The following is a 23,413-nucleotide window of genomic DNA, read 5'->3' as shown; positions in this document are numbered from 1 at the left end:
CAAATCCAACATTTACTGATAATAAATCATAAAGAAATTTATTTTAAAACCATTATTTGGTATACATATAATTATACCATTTATTAAAGACAAAAGCAAATTTGCATACTAAAGAGATGGATGTGCTTGTTTTTGCGACCCCATATTCAGTTATGCGTCCACATATGGGGTCACGACCCACAGTTTAAGAAGCTTTGCTCTAATACACATGCACAGAGCTTCACTTGGAGCTTTGAGGACAGAAGGGCAAAAAACCCCATTTGGAGGTCATGTAGCAACGACTGGGCCCAATCCTGACAGCATTAAGGAGCTTCCATAGGTGCCTTCCAGGCAGTGTGAATTGCTTCTTTCCTTCTGTTCTCAGTGTGTCATGATAAGCCTTGTGATAGAAAAGAGCCTTAGAGAGGGGGCATAAAATCTAGAAATTGCTTTGGCTGTCTTGACATTAATACTTCACAGTCCTGGACTTTGTGGAATGCTTCTTTGTTTAACGCTTATTACTGAAATGGTTTGTTGATAGCTTCGGAATACGCTCCGGTTTTTGTTGGGCAATCTGGCTGGCTTCGATCCAGGGACAGATGCAATCCCCACTGCAGAGATGTATGTAATAGACCAGTATATGCTCCACTTGCTGCAGGGCTACGCAAACAAGGTAAGCAAGGGGAGAACTTCATGGCGTTCCTGGGTGGTGATGGTGTCATGGTGTGGGGCTTACGGGTCACTGAACCATCACCTGGCAAGAAGTGTTATTTTGAAGCGCTGAGGTGATTTCTTACTAGCTTGTTGGGTGTTTGCTAAAACTGTCGGTGTAGTTGTAGGCAGATATTTTAATATCTACTTGACCCTACTGAGAGAGGTCCTCTGAAGATTTGGAATGGTGTCATCAATATGCTGGTGGCAGATAATTCCTTTTCCAGGAGGGTTCAGTGAGATGGACATTCTGAGTAGGTGGCTGGAGACTGCAGTGTTCTGGGTTGAAGCCCAATAAACAAAAGGCTAATTCAGACAAGACCGAGGTGCTGTTTGTCAGCCATAATTCTGATCATAGGTTAAGACAACAGTCTCTTTTAGATGAGTTGCATTCCACTTGAAAGAATGGGGGTGGTATAAGGTGCATTTGCTTCCAGTGGACATTCAGATCTCATCTGTGGCACATACTGCTTTTAAATGAGCTTTGGCTGATTTGCCAGCTGCATCCTTTCCTAGAAAAAGCCAAATTTGGCCAGTGTTATCCATGCTATAATCATATCCTTATATGGCTTGTGACCAACAGCCCCGAAGGACTGCCCTTATGGAGCTATCTGACCACTGCAGGCATCTTCAGAGGCCCTGCTTCAGGTGCCCCCACTTTCAGAGATTAGGCAGGTGGCAACCCAGGAGAGAGCCTTCTCAGTAGTGGCACCAAAACTCTGGAACTCTCTTCCCAGGGAGATTTGCATGACCCCTTCTGTTGCCATCTTCTGCCAGCAGGTGAAGGATTTATTTTGTCTGGTGTTCCCTCAATGATCCCTCCTTCTTTCCAGTGTTTTAATTTTTTTTATTCTTTTGTATGTATTTTATCTCTGGTTTTAATAGGTTTAATGTATCTTTTGTTGGTGTTAATATTTCAGATGTGATTTTATTATATATGTTTAATTTGATAGCTGACTTGGTGTCCTTTACAAGAGCAGAAGGGTGGGTATAAATTTTGTAAAATAAATAAAATCCAGATTTAGAGGACTTTAGGTGTGTTGGGATCATCTTTTGAACAGTTGTTTAGAATAGTTATTGCAGAATGTTTTAAGGGCCCCATCTGTCAATGTATTGTTTGTTTTGACTGGTAGTGGCTGTCCAGGATCTCAGCTAGAGATCTAACTGAAGATACCTGAACCTGGGAGCTTCATGGTTTGTGCTGGAAAGGAATTCATGATCCAGTGCAGTACAGACTTTCCTGACCTTGCTGCATAACTCTTTTCCCCTTTTACCAAGATTTAATCTTGGTGGTACCAGTGATAACTATGCAAGTCTGTGGGTTGCAGTATGCCACACTTGGTTAGCGGACATTTTTAGTAAAACACCGTTGTCACCAAATCTATGGTGTGATTTCAGAGGTCTCCCTTCCTCTATTTTCTGACTTCTTATCATTGGCATTGTTTTTCAGCTGTGTATTTTTGCATTTCTTGCCCCAGGTTACAGGTGCATATAAGGAGTATGACTATGGCAAAGTCATTCGATTACTACAAGCCTTCCATTCTAGAGAGCTCTCCAGTTTTTACTTCAGTATAGTCAAGGACAGGTAGGTATGATAAGTCACACTCCCTGTTATTACTGTGTTAAGGAAACATGTCTTTCTGATCTTCCAGTTGTGCTGCAGTGTACCTTCCTTTCTAGTCCATGCAAGGAATTCTGTTCTTTGTTATGTGTGGAGACATGGAATAGGCATACTTGACTATCATCATTATTAACTTCTGATTGTTCCAGCATTACCTTCTCCCCGATAGTTTTATTTCTATTGTTTAATATGTACAGCTGAGTAATACATTTTTTGTCAAGCTCACTTGCCTTGAGAAGGTTGAATAGAAGTCCCCCCCAGGGGAAAGTCTAGTGCTCAATTAGAAGTCCGATTTTTAGGTTTATAGTTGCATCCAGATAGAAATTAAAGGTGGGTGAGTGCCACGTCTCTCCATTTTATTTCAGACTTTACTGTGAAGAAGAAAAAGATCCTAAACGCCGTTCCTGTCAAACAGCTTTAGCAGAGGTCTTGGACACGTTGGTTCGTTCTTTTGCCCCAATCCTTCCACATCTGGCTGAGGAGGTATTCCAGTACCTTCCCTATACAAAAGGTAAGTTGCTTGTGCAACCATGGATATAAAATTGAGCTTCATCAAGTGATGGCAGTCCCAAAACAACAGTCCCAAATCTGTTGGATTTGGTGGAAGGGAAGTCAGTTGGCTGAACATAGGCTGCTGAGCTGGAATGTCAGATGGCCTACATAAGGGTGCAATTTCTAGTCTAAATGTGATAAGTGCCAGACATCCCAGTTGCGAAGCTCCAGGTTGCTGAGCATGTGCAGCGTATCTTTTAGACTGAACAGACTTAATGTATCATAGCTCCAACCAGGGACAGGCATACACGTCAAAGCTGCCATCACCTGAGCCGTTGTTTGGCCACCGATTGGTACCTCTTCATTTCCTTTATTACAAAGAGCCTCCCAGTTATCTGGGGAACAGCCTAGTACATGTGACCAAAGCATGATGTAAAACATCCGAAGCACACAGACTTAAAAGCAAAAAAGGTAAAACATTAACGATAGCAGGAAATCATAATGACAGGGACAAATACAAACAAACCTCCTAAAAATGCATGTACAAAGTTTTTCTTTCACCATCTAACCTGATAAGGCCCCACAGAATTGACTTACACTTTAGACACTCTGTTTGAGACATGTTGAAAGTGGAGTTGGGCGTGTGCTTCTTTAGAACAAAGCAGCAACTGGGAAGGCATTGGCTTGAACATGTCTGCGGGGTCCTTAAGAGCTCTGACAGGGAGGGACTGACCTTACTTTCCACACAATTCAAGAGATCCTGAGTGCAGGCTCCTGGAATGTGGGTTAAAAAGGCTTTTAACCGAATAAGAGAACTAAATAACACATCAGGTGGGGAGGACGCCAACACAGTATGAAACCTGGTACAACCACCAGATACCTTGTGAGTGAAAAACCTGAGGAACTCCAGATGCAACAATGGTTTGCCAGAAAGGTGGAAGGTCCCCAGAGAACTGTAAGAGACATGTCATTTGTTGAGGTGTGTACTGCTTTGAGCTTTACTGAAGGGCAGGGGAAACAAATTAGTGTATCCCAGGATCAGCAGATTCTGGTAGGAAAAAGGAAGTAAATGGGCAGGCTGAGCCCTAAAAAGGGAGGTGGGTGGCTCTTAGCCTACAGACAAAATGGAGTTTGCTATAAGTCTGTTAAGAACAAGTAGGGCTTTTATTAAAGTAACTGCTAACCTCAGTTCTTAAAGTTTATAAATCCACAGTGTGGTGCAGCAAGAGTTTGAAAGCTATTAAAGAGCCTCTGGTGCTAACTCGTTTTTTTCCCCTTCCTTGGCAAGAGTCAGATAGTGTGTTTCGTTCTGGGTGGATGAACACGAGCCCCGTATGGAAAAAACCAGGCCTTGAGGAGGCAGTGGAAGGAGCCTGTGCCATGCGAGATGCCTTCCTCAGTTCGATCCCAGGCAAAAACTTTTTGGAACATCAGGTGATCCTGGTCATCGAGCCTGGCCTGCTCTTTGAATTAATGGAGGTGAGTGTGAAAAATCGTCACCAGCCTACCTGGGAAATCTGAACTCCAGCCACGGCAGCTGTCTCGAATGTTCCTGAATATTAAGAAAAGGGCTACATCCTACTAGGCTGTCTACTGGCACAAGAGGGGAAGTGGTGATCTCGTCCTCTGTCTCACTGCAGCCCCCTTAACCATGTTCACATAGGTTCCTTGGTCTAGCCTTCTCAAAAGTGGAAAGGGCCCTTCCTGGCTCTGGGGCCAGTAGCATCGATACACTGAACAGTTACAAAAGCAACACCTTGCTGTGGGAACAACATCCCTTCCCAGCACAAGAGGCCACACTGAGTTTCCCAAAGTTGGCTTTTGGTTCAGGTCGACTGTTTACCCGACTTGCCTTTGTAGTTTCTGATTCTTTGCCCCATCTCTGTGCAGTACATTACAGCACTGGATAACTATAATGCCTTAAAGATTCAAAATCATATTAATACCTCTGTCAGCAGAAGAAGAAAACCTGACAGGGCTTGATTCCTCCAGTCTAGTTCGGAAAGCATCGTTCACTGCATGTAACAGTAGCATAAAGCCTGTCTTTGTTCCCTGTCGTTTTATGAATGACCCCTCCACACTGGTGACAATAATAAAGTACTTCTGCCTTAGGCAAAACCCCGCACATGTCCACAGCATGTCTAGGCCATGTGCCCTTCTGTTCTTTCTGTCTTTGTGATGTGAGTTTTTGGTATGGAGGTTATGAAGAACTCCCATCATCCTGTTTGTGTCTATTAAGAGCGAAAGGCTCTCCTATAGTTGTGTTTATCATGACCACCGTTTCTTTTGGTGGGTTTTGGGCAAGTGTAAGCGTAGTGGCTGCATAAGAGTACTGCTGCGGATGTGCGGCTGGACTTTTCCCTTAGATTAGAACTTGCTAATGGTAATCTTCATTTAGGAGTTGCGTTCCTTGCGCTTTCTCCTATCAGCTCAGAATGCTGCCACTCTTCCCCACAAAAAAAGTTGGAGGAATGTACTTGACATGAGCAACAGAACTGTCAGGCTCCAACTTGTATTATCATTGCAGAAGATTTTACCACTCAGTTTTAATTCTTCCCCAGGTGCTCCAACAGGAGGAGTCTTCCAGTACATCCCAGCTCAATGAAATAATGATGGCATCACAGACCTCTCTGCTGACCGAAGTACCTAGAGATGTGGTTGCTGAGGACAACATAATAAAGGGGACATTTTTGATTAACCTGGAAGGTAAGTGCAAGTGGTGGCAGCTAGTGCTTTGGACTTCCCTTGCTGCAAATGATACTTAATTGGATTCTTTCAACAGGTGGTGACATCCGGGAAGAGTCCTCGTATAAAGTCATAGTTCTGCCAGCTGCTAAGTCAAAATGCCTCCGATGTCGAAAGTACACTGCGGATTCCCCAGAAACACCATGTGCACGCTGCATGGAAATCCTTGGGGGGAAGTGATGAACATTTTAAGTCCCAATCAGACTTAATGCTATGGCTACAGTAGATGGACACATTTGCTAGATTCCTCCTTTCTGGAAAACAGGAAGGTATGTAGAAATGTACACGGAGAAGGTTTTGCTATTCCTGTGGGGGGGATAGTGTTGAGAAGCATATTCACTCATACTTGTATACTTAATAAAGTGTTCTTAAAAGATGCTCAGTGGTCCATGCTGTACTACTTACACATTTCTCAATGCTTGACCAGTACTAGCACTTTTCAGCAGCTTAAACTGCTAAAAAGGAATCTATTACATATGCGTTTGGGAACAGAATTGTTCACTGTTCTGAGCAAAGAATACTGCAACTAGGTTTTATCAAACTACTTATTCTTGTGAGAGTAGCTATAATGCTGAGCACTCTAACCATGGTCGAAAGTAGCGGGATGCGGTAAATTGCATGTTTCCTACTGACTGAACTTAGTTTCAGCCTCTCATTAGCAAACTGCAGGGAAAGGACAGAAGGGGACATGTGAAAGAGTGGTTGCTGATCTCATCATTAAGGTCTCACTAATGTAAACAAGGAGCCCTGTAGCTCAGTGGTAAGCTGCAGTACTGCAGTCCAAGCTCTGCTCACGACCTGAGTTCAATCCCGACGGAAGTCAGTTTCCGGTAGCCGGCTCAAGGTTGACTCAGCCTTCCGAGGTCAGTCAAATGAGTACCCAGCTTGCTGGGGGTAAAGGGAAGATGACTGGGGAAGGTACTGGCAAACCACCCCGAAAACAAAGTCTGCCTAGTAAACGTTGGGACCCCATGGGTCAGGAATGACCTGGTGCTTGCACAGGGGACCTTTACTTTTTAATGTAAACAAGCTGTAAATTAACAGTTGCATTCCACAAACATGTAACAACTCCAACAACATTAGTATAGAAAATCCTTTAATACATTACAGATTTGAGTCAATTCTATCCTTGCTTGACATGGCAGTTTTTACATTGACCTTGTAATGAGAACACCATCCATCTTCACCCCTAGTCCTAATTCCACACTGCTTACATCTCCAAATTGAGTCCCTTCCCTCAGTATGATTAACTTAAAGCAAAACCACCCTATCAGAGGCAAGTCTCAGGCTAATGATTCTTAGACTCTGTAGCGTTCTTCACATGACTGCTAGCTTCATTTGAAGAGCCAGCAGCATTACACGCCTTCAAAGCAAGCAGAACAGCTTCTGTAGTGCTACCGTTTGTAGATATTCAGAGCTTTCAGGCATCACCTGTAAATTTTTTAGCCTTCCAAGGTATGGATTAACACACCAAAGGAGATTAACAATCCTGACAATTTCAATATCTTGAACAGCTATAAGGGAGGCAGGAAGTTTCAACGCAGGAAATCTAGTGCTGGACACAATTTACAATATTTTTACAGTAAGCTGTACAACAATGGAGGGGGAAGAGTTACAAAAGACAGGTGTTTCTGTAGAACTTGATTAGATTCCTGATTGTAGTTCTACATCAATGTAGAACACAAAACATCAGAGGCCCACCCAGCAGCCACTCGATCTTAACATGATGTTTGTGTGCTGTAGGCTTCTTGTCAGGCCCTTTCCTTTGTTAAACCAGAAGCTCTTCTAAGCAACATTCATAAAATGCAGGAGTTTGGGGTGGGGGTTGGCTTCTGATTAACTTGTCATTAAGCAACACCTAATTTCTTACCTTCAGCATAAGGGAAATCCTAGCAAGTTAATTGGAGCAGCAGGAAAGCTGCTCTGAAACCTAAACTACTGCACAGGTGACTAAATTAGAAATAAATATTTAAGGGTATAGACAAATATACAAGAGACAGACTGCTGGTAGTGCCTACCACAGGATGGCAGACGTCCCAAGGATACCACCTCCTGAAAACGCAATACTTATGTTAGTTCATAAAGATCTGGGGGGGGGGGGAATCCCAAGTGACATTTCTGCTTCTGTATGTAAAAGAGCCATGCGTTTAACTTATCCTAGAGAACAGTTTACGATCAGTGGAACTGGTAGCACTGCTGTCATGACATGGCCTCCACTGCCTCAATTAGATTCAAGGCAACACTGTACTGCCCATGGTTTTCAGGTAAGTGTTCTATCACCTTGTCAACGAGCTTTGCAGTCATAGCGATCGGCACTTCGACATTTTGAAGATCCTGGGGGTCCTGTGGAAGGAGAGGCACACAGCCTTCAGGAACTCACTTCTATCAGCCAGTTTCATGTTTGCACTTTCTAAGCAACACACAGGAGGGATAATTTCCAAGTTATGCGGAATATTCTTACACATCCTCCAAATCAGGGGTCCTCAACTGAACTTTTTGCTAGGAGAGCAAAAAGAGAAAATGAGAGGCTTCCTGAAGTTATTACTCATTTCTCAATATTCCTCCCAACAAGTACTAGACAATGTGCTTTCTTAATGCCAGCGAGAGATTCTTGTGTATTCAGTCCCGCTCCAATGTTATGCGTGGCATTTTCTGGCTAAAGATTAATAGTCCCTTTCTACAAAGTAGTCCAGATCTTTGGAGGGGTGTTGTTTTTTGGTGCCTGTATCTTCATTTGGATGAGTGGATGCTGCCTTATACACAGCTAAGAGCAAAGTGAGTCTTGCTATGGAGGCAACATTTACACATATAAAATACTCTTCTAGAACTTCATTGCATGGTGCCTACCGCATGAAACACTTTATAAATGACAAGTGCTGGATACAGGACTTGATCTGTGTCCGGTCGAAGGAACTCACCATAGCTTTAAGCCAAGTGCAGAGTGTTGGAGGAAGCCTGGCGAGCAGCTCCATGCCTTCCTTGGTCTGGGTGTGCAGTAAGGCATAGGCCAGCCTCTGGCCCGTCAGCACCAGCAGCTGAGATGCAAGGACTTCCTTGTCATGTACTTGAAGAATGGCCTGAGTATGAGAAGACAACAGAACTCCCAGTCAAGGCTTCTTTTTAATCCAGTGACAAAAGCCTGCCTGGCTTGCTTCCCAAGCTGCTCACTTAATACAGAAGCCAGGAAAAAAAAGGGATGGGGAATGAATTTCAGACTGGGTGGCTGCCTTGTTTCTTTCTACTGACATTGGGACATGTGATGGTCGGCTTTGAACAGAACACTACACAAAACACCTTCAGGAGCCTAATCCTTGGAGTGGAACTGTGGCTCAGTGGTAGAGCATCTGCTTGGCATGCAGAAGACCCCAGGTTCAATCCCCGGCATCTCCAATTAAAGGGACTAGGCAAGTAGGTTAGGTGAAAGACCCCTGCCTGAGACCCGCTGCCAGTCGTAGACAATACTGACTGATGGACCGAGGGTCTGATTCAGTAGAAGGCAGCTTCATGTGTTCAACTCTTATCAAGACACTCTGTGTGTGTTGCCACTGAGATCTGTGCATTCCAGAGAAACAGAAGAGGAGGAACCACTGCAGTGTTGGCCTGTCCAGCCAACAAAAGCAACACAGAAGGCAGTGATTCTTCCCCGCAAGCAAAATGCCTGAGACCCCCTCCACTGCACTGTCAAAGCCTAGGGCAACTGGCCTATGTTTTCAACTCTGAAAGAGAAGAGCTCTACTTTCCGCCCTTCAAAAAAAATTCAAGTTTGGTTATGTCCTAAAACTAAATTGAGCTGTTGAAGAGCATGCAATGCATTAGGGTGGGATCCAGAGCTGCCCTCTCTAGCTGCAAGTCTGCTGCAGCCCTAGAGAAACCGAGGTCATTACCGCACCGTCCTGCGATCGGTTTACCTCTTCTCCAAGATGATCCAGGCCATAGTTATAAAGCTCGCACACATAGTGCTGCCTGATCACGTCCTCGTTGACCTGAAGGCGCTGAGCCAAATCCACAGCCAGTGCCGGCCAATCTCTGTCCTTCACCGACAGGACTACCGACTCCTCTGGGCCACCTTTGCTTTTCTGGAATGAAGACTGGGCTTGCACCACCGCAGTCAGCAGCTTGGTTAAGAACTGGCAAGGAAAACAAAGATCCCCATGTCAGCAGCACTTCAGTTTGACAAACGCGGAGTTACCAGTTTCCCACAGGGGTTTGACTCACTTGAAGTCGTGCAACCAACAGAGCAGGATCTACATCACCACTGGGCAGCAACTGGATTGAAGTCAGGTCTTTGAAAAAGGCATTTTTGCCCTACGCAAAGAACAAGAACAGAACACCCTCTTCAGTAATAAAGATGGGAGATTAAACAGTACAAGCACTTGAAAGAGTCCGTTTTTTTCCTCTGTAGGCATTTCTAATCGCAGGCCTGGTGTTCAAGCTTTACATGTGCTGGCAGGATACAGTTGACAACATCTTCCATGTGCATGTTTTATATAATTGCAGCTGTGGGAGCCCACACATTTCTTCTATAAATAGTAAAAAAAAAAATACTTGCCCTTCTGCATAATCTGCCCTTTGGTGCTTTCCCAAACTATTCTAGAAATAGAGGGGCAATTAAATAAAAAACACATGCATGGAAGATGTGGTCAACTGCATCAGCACGTATGCGCTGAACAAAACCACACATACCCAATTGTCACGTGTAATTTACGTGCAAGTTAAATGAAGCGCTCTGAGAATGGGAAGCAGCCCAGACAGCTGTGGAGAAGGCCACCCGTGCAGTCTGCGGTGCTTCCAAGTGTACAGCACGGTTGTAGATCTTCTGGCTTCAGTTCCCAGCACCGTATCAGACGCTGCTCTGGAGGGTCATGGGAGCTTTAGGAACAACTTTTGGGGGGCCACAGGGGACTAATACAAATTGGAAAAGTTTGACAAACCTCTCTCTGGATATATTTTATATATGCATAGGCAGTGGTTTGGATTCAATTTTGAGTCTTCAACCTCCCATCCCTGTACTAAAAAGGTAAAGGCAGTACCCTAGCAAGGACCAGGTCATTACTAACCCATGGGGTGATGTCACATCCCAATGTTTACTAGTCAGAATATGTTTATGGGGTGGTTTGCCAGTGCCTTCCCCCATCATCTACACTTTGCCCCCAGCAAGCTGAGTACTCGTCTTGCCTACCTCGGAAGGATGGAAGGCTGAGTCAACCTTGAGGGGGCTACTTGAACCCAACTTGTCAGGATCAGACTCGGATTGTGAGCAGAGCTTTTGACTGCAGTACTGCAGCTTATCACTCTGCGCCACGGGGCTCTCATCCTTGTACTGTGTGTGTTAAGTGCCACCAAGTCGCTTCCGACTCATGGTGACCCTATAAATCAATGTCCTCCAAAACATCCTATCTTTAACCGCCTTGCTCAGGTCTTGCAAATTGAGGGTTGTGGCTTCCTTACAGAGTCAATCCATCTCTTGTTGGGTTTTCCTCTTTTTCTGCTTCCTTTCAACTTTTCCTAGCATGACTGTCTTTTCCAGTGACTCTTGTCTTCTCATAATGTGACCAAAGTATGATAGCCTCAGTTTAGTCATTTTAGTTTCCATGGTCAGTTCAGGTTTGGTTTGATCTAGAACCCACTGATTTGTGTTGTTGTTGTTTTTTTGGCAGTCCACGGTATCCATACTACTCTCCTGCAACACCACACTTCAAAGGAATCTACTTTCTTCCTATCAGCCTTCTTCATTGTCCAGCTTTCACACCCATACATAGTAATGGGGAATACTATGGCATGAATTAACCTGCTCTTGGTTGCCAGTGACACATCCTTACACTTGAGAATCTTTTCTAGCTCCTTCATGGCTGCCCTTCCCAGTCTCAATCTCCTTCTGATCTCTTGGCTTCCCTGTACTAAAAATGTTTAATTTATTAGCTTAGGTATTTTGTCAGAAGGCAAGACAGGACTACGTTATTGCTTATAACAAGTCTTCTATAGCCATACCTTACTGTCAAAAAGAGAAAGGGGTTTCACACTCTTCAGTGAAAACTTCATGATCCCGTACAGGACAGTGCTGAGCACAGACTGGTGTTCCACAAGAGGGTAATGGATGTGTTTCTGCTCCAGGGCTAATTCCACCAATGAGATCTGGCCTTCGACAGACGCCCAAGCATCTTCCATGTCCAGCACAGGAAGTTGCATTTCATCACTCCGTACATCAGCCTGGGGGTGACCAAGTAAAGCCGTGTTTTAATAGAAACAAATTTAATTTACAGAGAGATTCAGCTTTCAATAGTTAAAAGTGCAAAACCAGGAGTTGAAAAATTTCACCTGTAAAAATATTAAATGCTCCAAATGAAATAAAAGCAAATTCACTTAAAGCTACCTTTTACCTTTTAAGATCACAGTTTAGTAGAAATTTCATTGGTATTTCTTATCAAACTGTATTCCTAAAAGAAGAAGTTTACAGTGCGAGAAAGTGTTTGTGTCAATTGTAGCTTTGAGTGACATATGAGCCCTTTATTATACAGAAGCTTTAAAAAAAACTCTGCCCATAGTAGGCAAAATGCCCAAGCCTATTATTAGGAGAAATTTTGAATAAGTGAAAGGAAGTGCAGTACCTCCATGAGTGTCTGAAGAAGATCTGAGCAACAGCCAAGGAAAGACGTCACGGCGGCATCGCTCATCCCTACGTCCTATTGGAGAAAGAGCCATTAGCCCGTGCAGAGTGATTTCTCCTGAATACGTTTTAAAAACATTTTTGCATCAAGAGCTAGTAGGCTTGATGCCAAAATATACTCCTGAATAGCAAGAACCTGGTAACAGAAAAAAAATCTAAAATATTCCGTAACATCAGTTAAATATGTCGGAAGAGTTGCAATGTCCAGAGTGCAAAGGGGCTGAGAAGAAGACCCGGCAGGGGGCAGGTGAGCAGTCAGTTAGTTATGGCTGTAAGGCTAGAGACCTTTCCACCCTTTTCACACCTCTTGACTATCCTCAGGGACTTCTTCTGGGAAGTCACTCTACTCTCCCCCTCCCTCCTTAGCTAGTTAGTCAGCTAGAGGCTCTGTCTCTCAGCTTTCCTATCCTAAAATATAGGTCCCTCAATAAAGAGCAACGTTATCTTTAATTGGTGAGTCTGATGCTTCTCTATGTACTTAGCACTCTGCCAACAAAATCTATCCCTTACCCAAAAGAGTTCTTATGATGAAGCTACCGAAATAGTAGAAACGAGGAAATCTGTGCCTCAGGCCAACATTCCCTTGTCTTGCTGCAATTTTTTCCCTTCAAATTGGTAGTTAAAGTAAAGCTCAAATTGGACGACCAGCTTAATCAATGGCTCTGGTCCCTGGCCAGGCTAGGGGTGCACTCCAAGTGCAGCTTTGAGACACGTGGTGGGACAGTCAACGGGCAAAAAGGTGTGCAAGAACTAGACTGATAAACTGGCCAGGTTCTCTCAGCCTGAGCTCAGGGAAAGTGCCTCAGGCCTCCTTCCCACACCTGTGAGCTTATTCGAAATCTCTCATCTCAGGCTATTATCAGGTCAGTCACACATTTCTTCAATAAACAGTAAAAAAATTTACTTGCCCTTCTGCATAATCTGTCCTTCGGCGCTTTCCCAACCTATTACAGAAAATTTTCTCTTGTTAATAATCCATTTGGTAACAGCTATTAAACTTCAACCCCTTCCTCCGATTCCATCAAGGACCAGTTTCTCTCTTTCCGCACAAACCCTGAAATGCTCATCTCCCACAAAACAGATAAATGAGAGGAAACATTCCATCAGGTAATTTAGAAAGGTTTTTTTTCCTTCCCCTAGACTTAGTGCTGCTCCTTAACACAAACAATGGTGGTTCATCAATTAGAGCCACTGCACCGGACCTGTGACTTAGAACAGCACCTTTACAAAGATCTCAACTTGAAGCTACTGGAAGCACAAGTATCAACCCCAGCCAAGACGCCAGGCTGAGACCAGCCAGTACACCCTGCCATTGTTCATTGCTTACATGGGTGAAGGGACATACTCTCTTGCATTCATTTTTTCAGCACAGCTTATTCACACACAAATTTAAAGATTTAAAAGGGCACAGGAAATCTGAGATCAGATCTCCCATGCTTTTTATTTTTACTTTAAGTCAGGCACCTGCGAGGGGGGGGGGTTGTTCCAATTTGTTTGGAGCAGTGGTGCTGGCATGCCAGCTTTCTTCTTCTACTGTAATTGATAGTGGGGAAGTAGCACAGGGAAAAAAGGATGCTGCTCCAGTCAAATCCAGAGCCCCACGTCAAGTAAAAACAGAAACACAAGGCTTTCTAAGCATGGATCTCCTGAAGCTGGTCTTTGAGACTTCTTCTACAGCAGGGGTGTCAAACATAAGGCCCGGGGGCCAGTTCCGGCCCCATCAGAGCTCTTATCTAGCCCACGAGCCAGCTAAGGCAGCTGCCCCCCCACCCTCGATCTGGGCTGGCAAGGCATGGCCCAGCCCGACTGATATTTATGTCATATCTGGCCCTCGTAACAATTGAGTTCAACACCCCTGTTCTAAGGGTAACACTCCTAGTTAAAAATGTCACTTTAGAAATGTAAGGCCTCAATCCTTTCCCCGTCTGACAAAAATAAATGGGGAATTCTAACATTTACCTTGTCCATTAAGTAGGTAGCAGCAGAAAGCCTTTTCACTATGAAAGTGTTCCACATCATTAGAGCAATTCCTGAAACAAGAACATGACATTAAAAGGTCAAGTAGGATGGGATGTCAAAAATAATTTTTTATTGGTTCTTGTAGGTTATCCGGGCTGTGTGACCGTGGTCTTGGTATTTTCTTTCCTGACGTTTCGCCAGCAGCTGTGGCAGGCATCTTCAGAGGAGTAACACTGAAGGACAGTGTCTCCAAATTTTTATTACTCATACAATTACTCATAAATTTTTATTACTCATACAATATACAGTTTAAACCCAATCTAAAATTGGTTTTAAATTGGGGAGGAGCTGCGGCTCAGTGGTAGAGCAGGCAAGTTGGTGATGCGAAAGACCTCTGCCTGAGACCCTGGAGAGCCGCTGCCCGTCTGAGTAGACAATACTGACTTTGATGGATCAAGGATCTGATTCTGTATAAGGCAGCTTCATGTGTTCATGTGTTAAAAACACAACTAGTCATCTTAAAAGGCACCCAACTACTCCATCTTAGGGAGGATGTTGTTTCAAGGCAGCCATGCAGCAACACCCACTATTGGTGTTACTCTATCCAGGGAGTGGGGGGAGGATGGAGATGGATGAACAGAGGGAAGGAGGAAGGGAGGGAGAAGGAAGGACAGAAGGAAGGTGATAATGAATGGACCAAGGAAGGGAAGGGAAGGGAAGAAAGGGAAAGGAGGCTAGCACTTGATCTATACCGTTGCTGCCCTCAACCATAAGCCCGGTGAAACATCTGTCTTACAGGCGCTGCGGAACTGAGCTACATCCCGCCGAGTCCGGGTCTCACTGGACAGAATTCCACCAGGCTGGGGTGAGAAACGAAAAAGCCCTGGCTCTGGTTGAGGACAGGCGGATGGTTTTCCTGAGGTTCAGATTTAAGGTCCATCCCTCTTAGAAGCGGAGGCTGGCTTCACATAATGTCAGTATGGGTTGGTTATTTTTTTAAAAAAAAACACCACCCTACATAGATTGCAAGTTGACATTAACTGAAAGGCAACATTCTGCTGAACAGGTGTTTTATACTCACCGTGCTGGATATGAGCATTAACAATGCATTTGAGATGATCTATAGACCTGGTGAGGAAGTGTGCTTCCTTGTATAAAAGGATTAAGGAGAAAGCGTTAAAATCGGTCAATGCAACAAGAGAAACAAGTTAAGCATGGCTGCCTCCTGTGGTGGTGGACAGTGCCATCAAGTCCCATCTGACATATGGCGACCCCTGGTGGGGTTATCAAGGCAAGAGATGTTTAGAGGTGGTTGGCCATTGCCTGCCTCCACCTCATGGCCCTGGTATTCCTTGGAGGTCGCCCATCCAAATACTAGCCAGGGCTAACCTTCCTTAGCTTCTGAGATCTGATGAGATCGGGCTAGCCTGGGCTATCCAGGTAAGGGCACTGCCTCCCGTGCAAACTGTTAAATGCTTCTCCACTTTATTTCTTGCTCTGGCTTTGAGGAGAAATGCTTAGCTTCCTCCTGTTGTGCTCCAGCAGCTTGGGGGGGGGGGGGGTGGCAAGCCAGCAAGCAAGAAACAAAATGAATGCCGAAAGGGGGTAAAACATTTCTCCCCCTTGTTTGGCTTATTTGCGTCTTATTCCTCCTCCACCCCCTTGCGCTATGCGCTATCCATGTTATTTCCCCTTTGGCTTCTTGTGTAGATGTTTTATGCCTCATTTATACCACCCTTGGACTTGTTTGGAGGTTTGTGTGTTTTATTACCCCCTCCATATTCTTCTGTTTATATTCCCAAACCTCTCTTCCCTGCTCACATGTGTGTGGGGGGGGGGGGGCTTGTGGTTGGCTCCACCTCCTGTGCCAACCATTTTGTAGCTGGTTCTGCTTCCTGCAACAGACATTTTGTGGTGGCATCCCCACCCTCCTTCAAAATCCCAAACATGCTCAGAAACGTTGGGGACCCCTGCTGCAGGGTAACGGGAGCTAGAGTCTTGACTGGATGTATGCTGTCAGCTAACAGTTCAATTGTCCATATACAAATGCAATGCCATTTCATCCTGCCGTTTGCAACAGAAATACAGGCAGATGCAAAACAGAAGGGCTAGAAAATGAAGTATGCAGTAACATAATGTTCAAAAATGAAATTGATCAAAGAAGCTTTTTTCTTCCTAAATTCTCCAAGTCTAATTTTAATCAACACCACTTTACATTATTCACCTGGACCTCCACTACCACAAAGATGACACAGGAAGGGGGAGCTATAAGAAATTAAAATGTCCCGTTACCTCCGGGTATTTGTTCCATTGCACAACATACTCCCAACAGCAATGCGCATGGAGTACATCCAGCTCCAGGCTGCAAGGAAACTGCTGATATGCTAAATGCAGCAATTCTAGAAAGCAAGTAAGACAAGATCATGAACAGCTTTTGTTTGTTTGTTTTTTCGTTCTTTCACTCTTTGTCAGCAGGGAAACTAGCGAACCACCTCAGTTTACTTCCAAAATTACTTGACATTCAAAAGTTTGCTTCACATCTTTACCTAGTATGGTTTCTAGTCCAGCCTGGTCTTCCTCACCCTCAACTAGAAGGATACTGCCAGCCTCCAGAGGTTCTTCTTCACTTTCTTTTTTCCATCCCAATCGAAGAAAGGTTGGACTGAGGTCTTGCTTGAAAACCCATTTTGCGACACTATCTGCAATGCCTCCTGAAAGTTAAAAATAAAAATCCAGACTCTTGTAAGGTAAGCTTAGGGCCAGTCTATACAAACAGGATCAAGCATTAAAGCTCTTGTGTGGTGGGGTGTTTTCAAATTACAGAGCAGAAGTGGCATGTTTGAATGCTCCCATGTGAAACCACCAGGAAACGTTTTACCACTGGATTCTGTTGACTAGCCCATAGCTTTCATCGCCAAAATGACTGGTGTGGCTAATCCAAGAAAATGGACTGAAATAAACTGCCCTACGAGGAGCAGTTAAAACACTTAGGGCTGTTGAGCTTGGAAAGCTTGGAAAGAAGGCGGTTAAAGGGAGACATGATAGAGGTCTATAAAAATTATGCATGGTAGCAGAGTGGACAGGGAGAAGCTTTTCTCCCTCTCTCATAATACCAGAACGCAGGGTCATCTGCTGAAGCTGGAGGGTGAGAGAGTCAAAACATATAAAAGGAAGTATTTCTTCACACAACGCATATATTGTGGAACTCCCTGCCCCCAGCATGTGGTGATGGCTGCCAACTTGGAAGACTTTCAGAGGGGAGAGAACATGTTCATGGAGTTAATAATGCTGCTGCAGTCGTCTTGTTTGTGGGCTTCCTAGAGGCACTTGGTTGGCCACTGTGTGAATAGACTGCTGGACTTGATGGACCTTGGTCTGATCCAGCATGGCCTTTCTTATTTCTTACGTTCGTATGATTCAGCAAATGCATGGTGTTTTTCGGGGGGGGGGGTATTTGACACACATACTGCACCAGTCCTCAGGCATTTCCATCCTAGGATGGTTCCTAAATTCACAGACGGCACCAGGATGGGTGGGGGGTGGGCTACCAGGGCAAGATACCCCCAAGCAGCTGGACCCATTCAACTACATACATCACACTCTGATGCAGGTACAAACATATAAGCAAATACACACAAGCACACGCCTAGAGGATGCAGTAAGCAGAACTGTTTCACATTCAACATTTATGGTCCCATCCATGCCTGGATAGAAAACTAAGACATTACATTCTGCCATTTATAGTGCTCCTTCCAACAATTTTAAGGAAATAAACCTGCAGGCACTGAAAACCACGACACACAAATTTTAGCACACAAAAAGAACTGTGCATATGTCATAGGCATGACCATCCACCCATATATTTCAACATAATTTAATTCTGTCCCATGGAGGTCACTGGGATACCTCCATTTCACCATTTTCCATAACGTCACTTGTTAGTTCTAAATTAGATAGGGGACTGTGATATCCCTTAAGCCATGTAAGAGAGGAGACAAGTAAGAATTGAAGCTCTGCTTGGGATTTGACCTGCAGAGGGGAACGTATAACTTGATTTTTATTTGGATTACTGTATGTATTTGCCGTTTTTATCCCACTGACAATAAAACATACAGGTTCTCTCTTACGCAATTCCTAATTGCAACTCTGAAACTGTCATGCTTGCCTAGCATTGCGTTGACAATGGCATCCATTTGTTGGTGTCATGGCTCAACGGAAATGGAAAATTTGTTCCTCTAAAAATTAAAACACTGGAATTTGTTCCAGAAATTTTTAAACATGACAACCAACCGGCCTCATGTGGAATACACTCAACCTGAGTTAACTTGATCATCTGTATCATCCTGGAAAGCGGCAAGAAAAGGTTTTTGTTTTTTTTAATGAAGTGTGGTACTAATGTCGCCTGCGTTTACATCTCCCACTCTCTCATTCAACTAACTGAGCAGTTTTTTCTTTCCGAAACTCTTCATGGGCCATTTGTTAGATGGAATTGGGCGAGAGGGCCAATTCCCCTCTGCACATGTCAGGGCTGCCCCTTAGTAAACTGCTTGGAGGGGAAAGTTCTGCTATATTCAGTTCAGCTGTGATTCACAGTATTTCACATGATGTATTCCTCTAGAAGACAACTATCAAGAATTGCAAACAATGGCAGTCACGGTCACCACTTACAAGAAGTAATGTCATTTCCCGCATATTTTGTTTTTACATTAAGATAATGTAATACAATCTTAGTATCTTGCTCACAAGGAAGAACATCAAAATGTACTGCATCCTATTTCCTCTTGTCGCATATGTACAAGGCCATATGCCACATTAACTAGGAACACAAATCCCAGATAAGAGATTTACCACCTTGCAGTTAATTAAGACCAATATGGACGAAAACCCATCTGATTCCCTGCAATGTGAATTATTCATATTTGAACATCTTTTTTCCCCCAACTACCTTCTTATTCTGAAATTCATTTCATATCTCACCCAGTTTAGATACTACTGTCTAATCCATTCCCACATTGGAAAAGCTTGGGGCAAGTTCTGTATTCTCTGTCTTTACACTGAAGATGTGGATTTCTGTTTAAACTGATTTAGAAACAGATGAACTGTTTAAACAGTGAGAACTACCAGGAGATAATGGATTATTTTCATATTCTAGTGGTTATGAAAGATCCATGTAGGTTTTCCATCTGACTGAAATTTTGATACCCTGAGTTTCTCTTCTGTCTCAGATAGAAAGTTGCAATGACTGGATATTCAAAATTGTTAAAAAATAAAAAAGAAGACACATTCTCTGACCTCTCCCTTCATACCTATCCACGCCATGGCAATTCTCCTGAAAGCAGGCACCTGCCGACAGCTTTAGAGGACTCCCAAAGGCACCCCAAAATCTTCACCCCACTATAAAAAGTCACATGACTTTAGTTTCACTGATTCCGCTCCTTTCCTTTTTTTTAATCAGCTCAATGCTGGCCAAACAATATAAAGGAATAAAAGCTCTACACTGAAGAACAAAGCACAGCTGTAAAATGACAGACACAACACTTACAATACAATCCTAAGGAGAACTACAGCCTTTAAAGTTAATTTACTTCAGTGGACTTAGAATTTCTGCCTAGAATTTCACCGCTAGTGAGTTAAGTGGAGCAGTTCATTGGACACTTGCAAAGCGCCAGTCCACATACAAGTCAGAGAATTTGGTCTTGAGAAGGTGGAACACAAATGCCCAAGCTCTTTTGGCAAGCTCACCTTTTCCTCCTTCGAGCAGCTTCTTTACAGAGAGTCTGCCAAGCGGCTCAGTCTGCACAGAGGATGACTGGCTTCTTTTCTTGCCCACTTTGCTATGCAGGAGGGTCTGAAGTATTAGGCAGTCCTCTAACTGCTTCAGCAGAAGCTTCCAGTACTCCGTGTCAAGGGAGAGCGCTTCCCAAGGGTCCGTGTCAGCACCTACTGTTATCTGGGAAAACTAGCAGAGGGGGGGAAATCATCTGTTAACTCTGACATTCAGCTAGGTGGCTGCACTGGTACGTTATGATCATTTCACACATTACGCAGAAGCAAGGCAGCTCACTGAGTGTACACTGCACAGACAGCTGCAACCAAATGAAGCTCCCTGATCAGACAACCTGTAAAATACACTTATTTGTCACATGCACAGCTGACATTACACCAAAACATCTTGTGTATACACCTTAAAAAAAAAATGTGGCCCTTGGAGAGGAAACACAGAGCGAAAGCAATCACAAAAGTTATCGGTCAAGCCTTCCGGTGGTCCAGAATGTGACGGCAATGGGTTTGATCCAGACTTTTGCCCTGACTGGAACTTGGCATGGTGAACATGCTATTCCATTGCTTTATCAGCTGCTCTGGCTGCTGATTTGCTTCCAAGCCCAAGTCTGGAAGCCTGAACAACTTTGGACCAGGGCAGTTGAAGGTCCATATCCATCCATATGAAGTCATCATCTGGTGCTCTGCATGCCATCAACAAGAGATGTGCATCTGTTAAGCGTAAGAAGCAGGACATCTACAGGGGCCATCCCTAAATTGTAAAATTCCCTACCCCAGACCCTTGCTTATGACCTTCCAGGAACAGGTAAATCTGTCTTGTTCCAAAGAACCTTTATTGCTTGACACTTTGGGTTAAGCATTTTGTTGATTTTATCAGTTGACAAGGCTGCTTGTCAGAAAGCCAATATGGCATAGTGGTTAAGAGTAGCAAACTCTAATCTGGAGAACCAGGTTTGATTCCCCACTCCTCCACGTGAAGCCTGGGCTAGTCTCAGAACTCTCTCAGTCCCACCTACCTCACAAGGTGTCTTTTGTGGGAAGGGGGAGGGAAAGTAATTGAAAGCCACTTTGAGACTCCTTAAAGGTAAAGAAAAGTGGGGTATAAAAACCAACTCTTCTTTTTCTGATTTGATGCCCTCTATGATTTTATTGCTTGCTATTCTATTTGTCTGATTTGCTGTAGTTTTACGAACTATTCATTAATTTTATCTGTTTTCTTGTCATTGTTTTACTTGTATGCCCTTGTGTTTTTTGGTAACAAAAATATGGGGCAGAAATCCCCTAAATTAAACAAAAAGGTCATTCCACTAAGAAAGACATGACAAATACTTGTTTATAAGTATCAACTTTTGCTACCATTTTTAAAACAGAAGTAGGGAAATGATATTGTAATCTCTCTCTATCCCAAAATCACCCAGCATTTCAGAGAAGACTGCAAACTCTTAACTGTATTAACTTTCAGTGCAGACTATAAACCCTCAGGAAGCATATTTGAACAACCTGTTTGGGAATGTGTAATCCAATTTAAGTTAGTAGTCCAGGCCGCTTTACTAGTGTGTAACAGGTGAAAACCGTAAGAGAAGCATTCCTTTTAAAAAAGAGACATGGAAACAAAGGGTCTCATTCCTGTTCCAAAGCAATGCACTAATCTTTGAATCACAGGGCTATATTGAGATGACTATTCTCTTTGATACCTGATCTATATGGGTAACAGCCCTCTGACTGTCATAAGTTCCAGGTGTCAAGTGACTACAATTTATGAGATTCTCACCAGAGTGCTTTCAGAAAGATTAGATAGTCTCACACAACCCACTTCTGAGAGATTCGGGGGTGTCTTGGGTGCCTATATAGGCCCAGTTACATGAAACTCAAGTGACCACAACAAAGCCTTCCAATTTGTCACTTCTGATGGTATGAAGTGAGTGCTTCTCAGAGCTTGGAAGAAATTCCCCACAGATATATATGTATTAAAACTGAACTATTAGACCAACTTGTTTAGAGAATTTTCTGGGCAACTGTCCATCTATTTAAAGTTATCTCCTCCCCAAGGATGGAACAGTAAGAACACACCTGAGAAAGTAAAATGCATACATGTTTTACAAATTTGAAAATGAAAGCAAACTGCTGTTTGTTCAACCAATACCTTTAATAGACAAGGGTCTGCAACAAGAGGTTTGCTTTTATGTTCCTTGGGTAGGGTAGAAATGTTTTAATTAATAAACACACCAGAAACGGGACTTTGGCCATTACTCTCCAGATCACTGTGAATCTGAAACCCCTTAACTAAGGGTTCCAGATAATGCTAAGTAGGGTTGCCAGATCCTTCTTTGCCACCGGCGGGAGGTTTTTGGGGAGGGGAGGGACTTAAATGCCATACAGTCCAATTGCCAAAGCAGCCATTTTCTCCAGGTGAACCAATCTCTAACGGCTGGAAATCAGTTGAATTAGCAGATCTCCAGCTAGTACCTGGCAGTTGGCAACCCTAATGCTAAGTGAAAGGAAGGTCAGTTTTCTTCTAGGAAGACATCAGTTGCTATATGCCCAAGGTAAAGAAAGCTAAGTGTTACTTACCTTTTTCTCAGCTATGCTATCAGTTATCTGCGCTGTTACACAATGCCCTATGTGAGCTGATAATAAGGCAGCTCCGTTATTCTCCGACTGAACACAGGCTGTGCGCATTTGCTGCCACCATGGGGAGACTGACTGGGAATCCCATGACTCGTCAATATCAACTAAAACAGAAAGGGAGACACTTGGGAGACACAGATTGTGAGCTAAAATTAGGCAGATCCCAATACTGTCTAAAAGGAAAAGAAACTGCTTTTTTTTTTAAATCAAAGCCAGCAGACTCAATGCCACAGCAGTTTTGTAGACATGAAGTTCAGTGAATGCATTAAACTAAGTGATTAAAAAATACCAAGACCAAAAAGTGGCCCCGATTGTTAAGGAAAGAAAACTTTTTTAAAAATAAGTACTTACAGAGCAGCAAATACCATCTTAGAGCTGGTTCCTACATGCTAGGGAATGAAGTGGGAATGAAGTGGCAGAATGAACTGTAACTTCAGACTCCAAGCTGTGAATCTTTCCTTCACATACAAGATTCTATGCAGGGTTTTACGTGTGGGGAGCATTCAAAAATGTGATCCTCCAATGATTCTTGACCTGCAATCTGAAGTGGGACACTCCCTTCTATCACCTCATTCTCCTGCATGTGTGAACTGGGCCTTAGAAGAAGTATTTCTTCTTCTCTCATACACACAAGGTAATGTATCTTATAGGACAATGCCTGCCATTACAAGGATTTGCTTCATTACGCAGGACTAGCGAGCTCTGGTGTTATTCGCAGAACAGACACCCGCTGCTCTGGGAGAAGAGGAGGATGAAGACTTCCTCTAAGAGCCAATGTGGTGTAGTGGTTAACAGTGGTGGACTCTAGTCTGGAGAACCGGGTTTGATTCCTC

At 43.7% G+C, this 23,413-nt stretch overlaps 2 protein-coding genes across 2 annotated transcripts in view; one reads left to right on the top strand and one right to left on the bottom strand.

Annotated features, from left to right (window-relative positions):
* Window positions 1-5,841, top strand: part of IARS2 (isoleucyl-tRNA synthetase 2, mitochondrial) — a 41,800-nt gene extending 35,959 nt beyond the window's left edge. The window contains exons 18-23 of the mRNA XM_056852828.1: window positions 521-652; window positions 2,169-2,275; window positions 2,677-2,822; window positions 4,092-4,282; window positions 5,365-5,509; window positions 5,586-5,841. Of these exons, the coding sequence (XP_056708806.1) occupies window positions 521-652; window positions 2,169-2,275; window positions 2,677-2,822; window positions 4,092-4,282; window positions 5,365-5,509; window positions 5,586-5,728 (864 nt within the window). The 3' untranslated portion in view covers window positions 5,729-5,841. The remainder of the gene's footprint in view (window positions 1-520; window positions 653-2,168; window positions 2,276-2,676; window positions 2,823-4,091; window positions 4,283-5,364; window positions 5,510-5,585) is intronic.
* A 1,887-nt stretch (window positions 5,842-7,728) lies between these two features.
* RAB3GAP2 (RAB3 GTPase activating non-catalytic protein subunit 2) overlaps window positions 7,729-23,413 on the bottom strand; it is a 50,961-nt gene continuing 35,276 nt past the window's right edge. The window contains exons 23-35 of the mRNA XM_056852842.1: window positions 22,524-22,684; window positions 19,914-20,130; window positions 16,718-16,882; window positions 16,464-16,570; window positions 15,253-15,319; window positions 14,172-14,242; window positions 13,121-13,156; window positions 12,154-12,228; window positions 11,537-11,755; window positions 9,764-9,853; window positions 9,457-9,675; window positions 8,467-8,625; window positions 7,729-7,891 (exon numbers count right to left, since the gene is read on the bottom strand). Of these exons, the coding sequence (XP_056708820.1) occupies window positions 7,748-7,891; window positions 8,467-8,625; window positions 9,457-9,675; window positions 9,764-9,853; window positions 11,537-11,755; window positions 12,154-12,228; window positions 13,121-13,156; window positions 14,172-14,242; window positions 15,253-15,319; window positions 16,464-16,570; window positions 16,718-16,882; window positions 19,914-20,130; window positions 22,524-22,684 (1,730 nt within the window). The 3' untranslated portion in view covers window positions 7,729-7,747. The remainder of the gene's footprint in view (window positions 7,892-8,466; window positions 8,626-9,456; window positions 9,676-9,763; window positions 9,854-11,536; window positions 11,756-12,153; window positions 12,229-13,120; window positions 13,157-14,171; window positions 14,243-15,252; window positions 15,320-16,463; window positions 16,571-16,717; window positions 16,883-19,913; window positions 20,131-22,523; window positions 22,685-23,413) is intronic.

Source organism: Euleptes europaea, chromosome 7, assembly GCF_029931775.1.
Source record: "Euleptes europaea isolate rEulEur1 chromosome 7, rEulEur1.hap1, whole genome shotgun sequence".
Classification (NCBI taxonomy): domain Eukaryota; kingdom Metazoa; phylum Chordata; class Lepidosauria; order Squamata; family Sphaerodactylidae; genus Euleptes; species Euleptes europaea.
The sequence above is the reverse complement of the archived record's forward strand: the minus strand, read 5'-3'. Positions and strand labels throughout refer to the sequence as shown.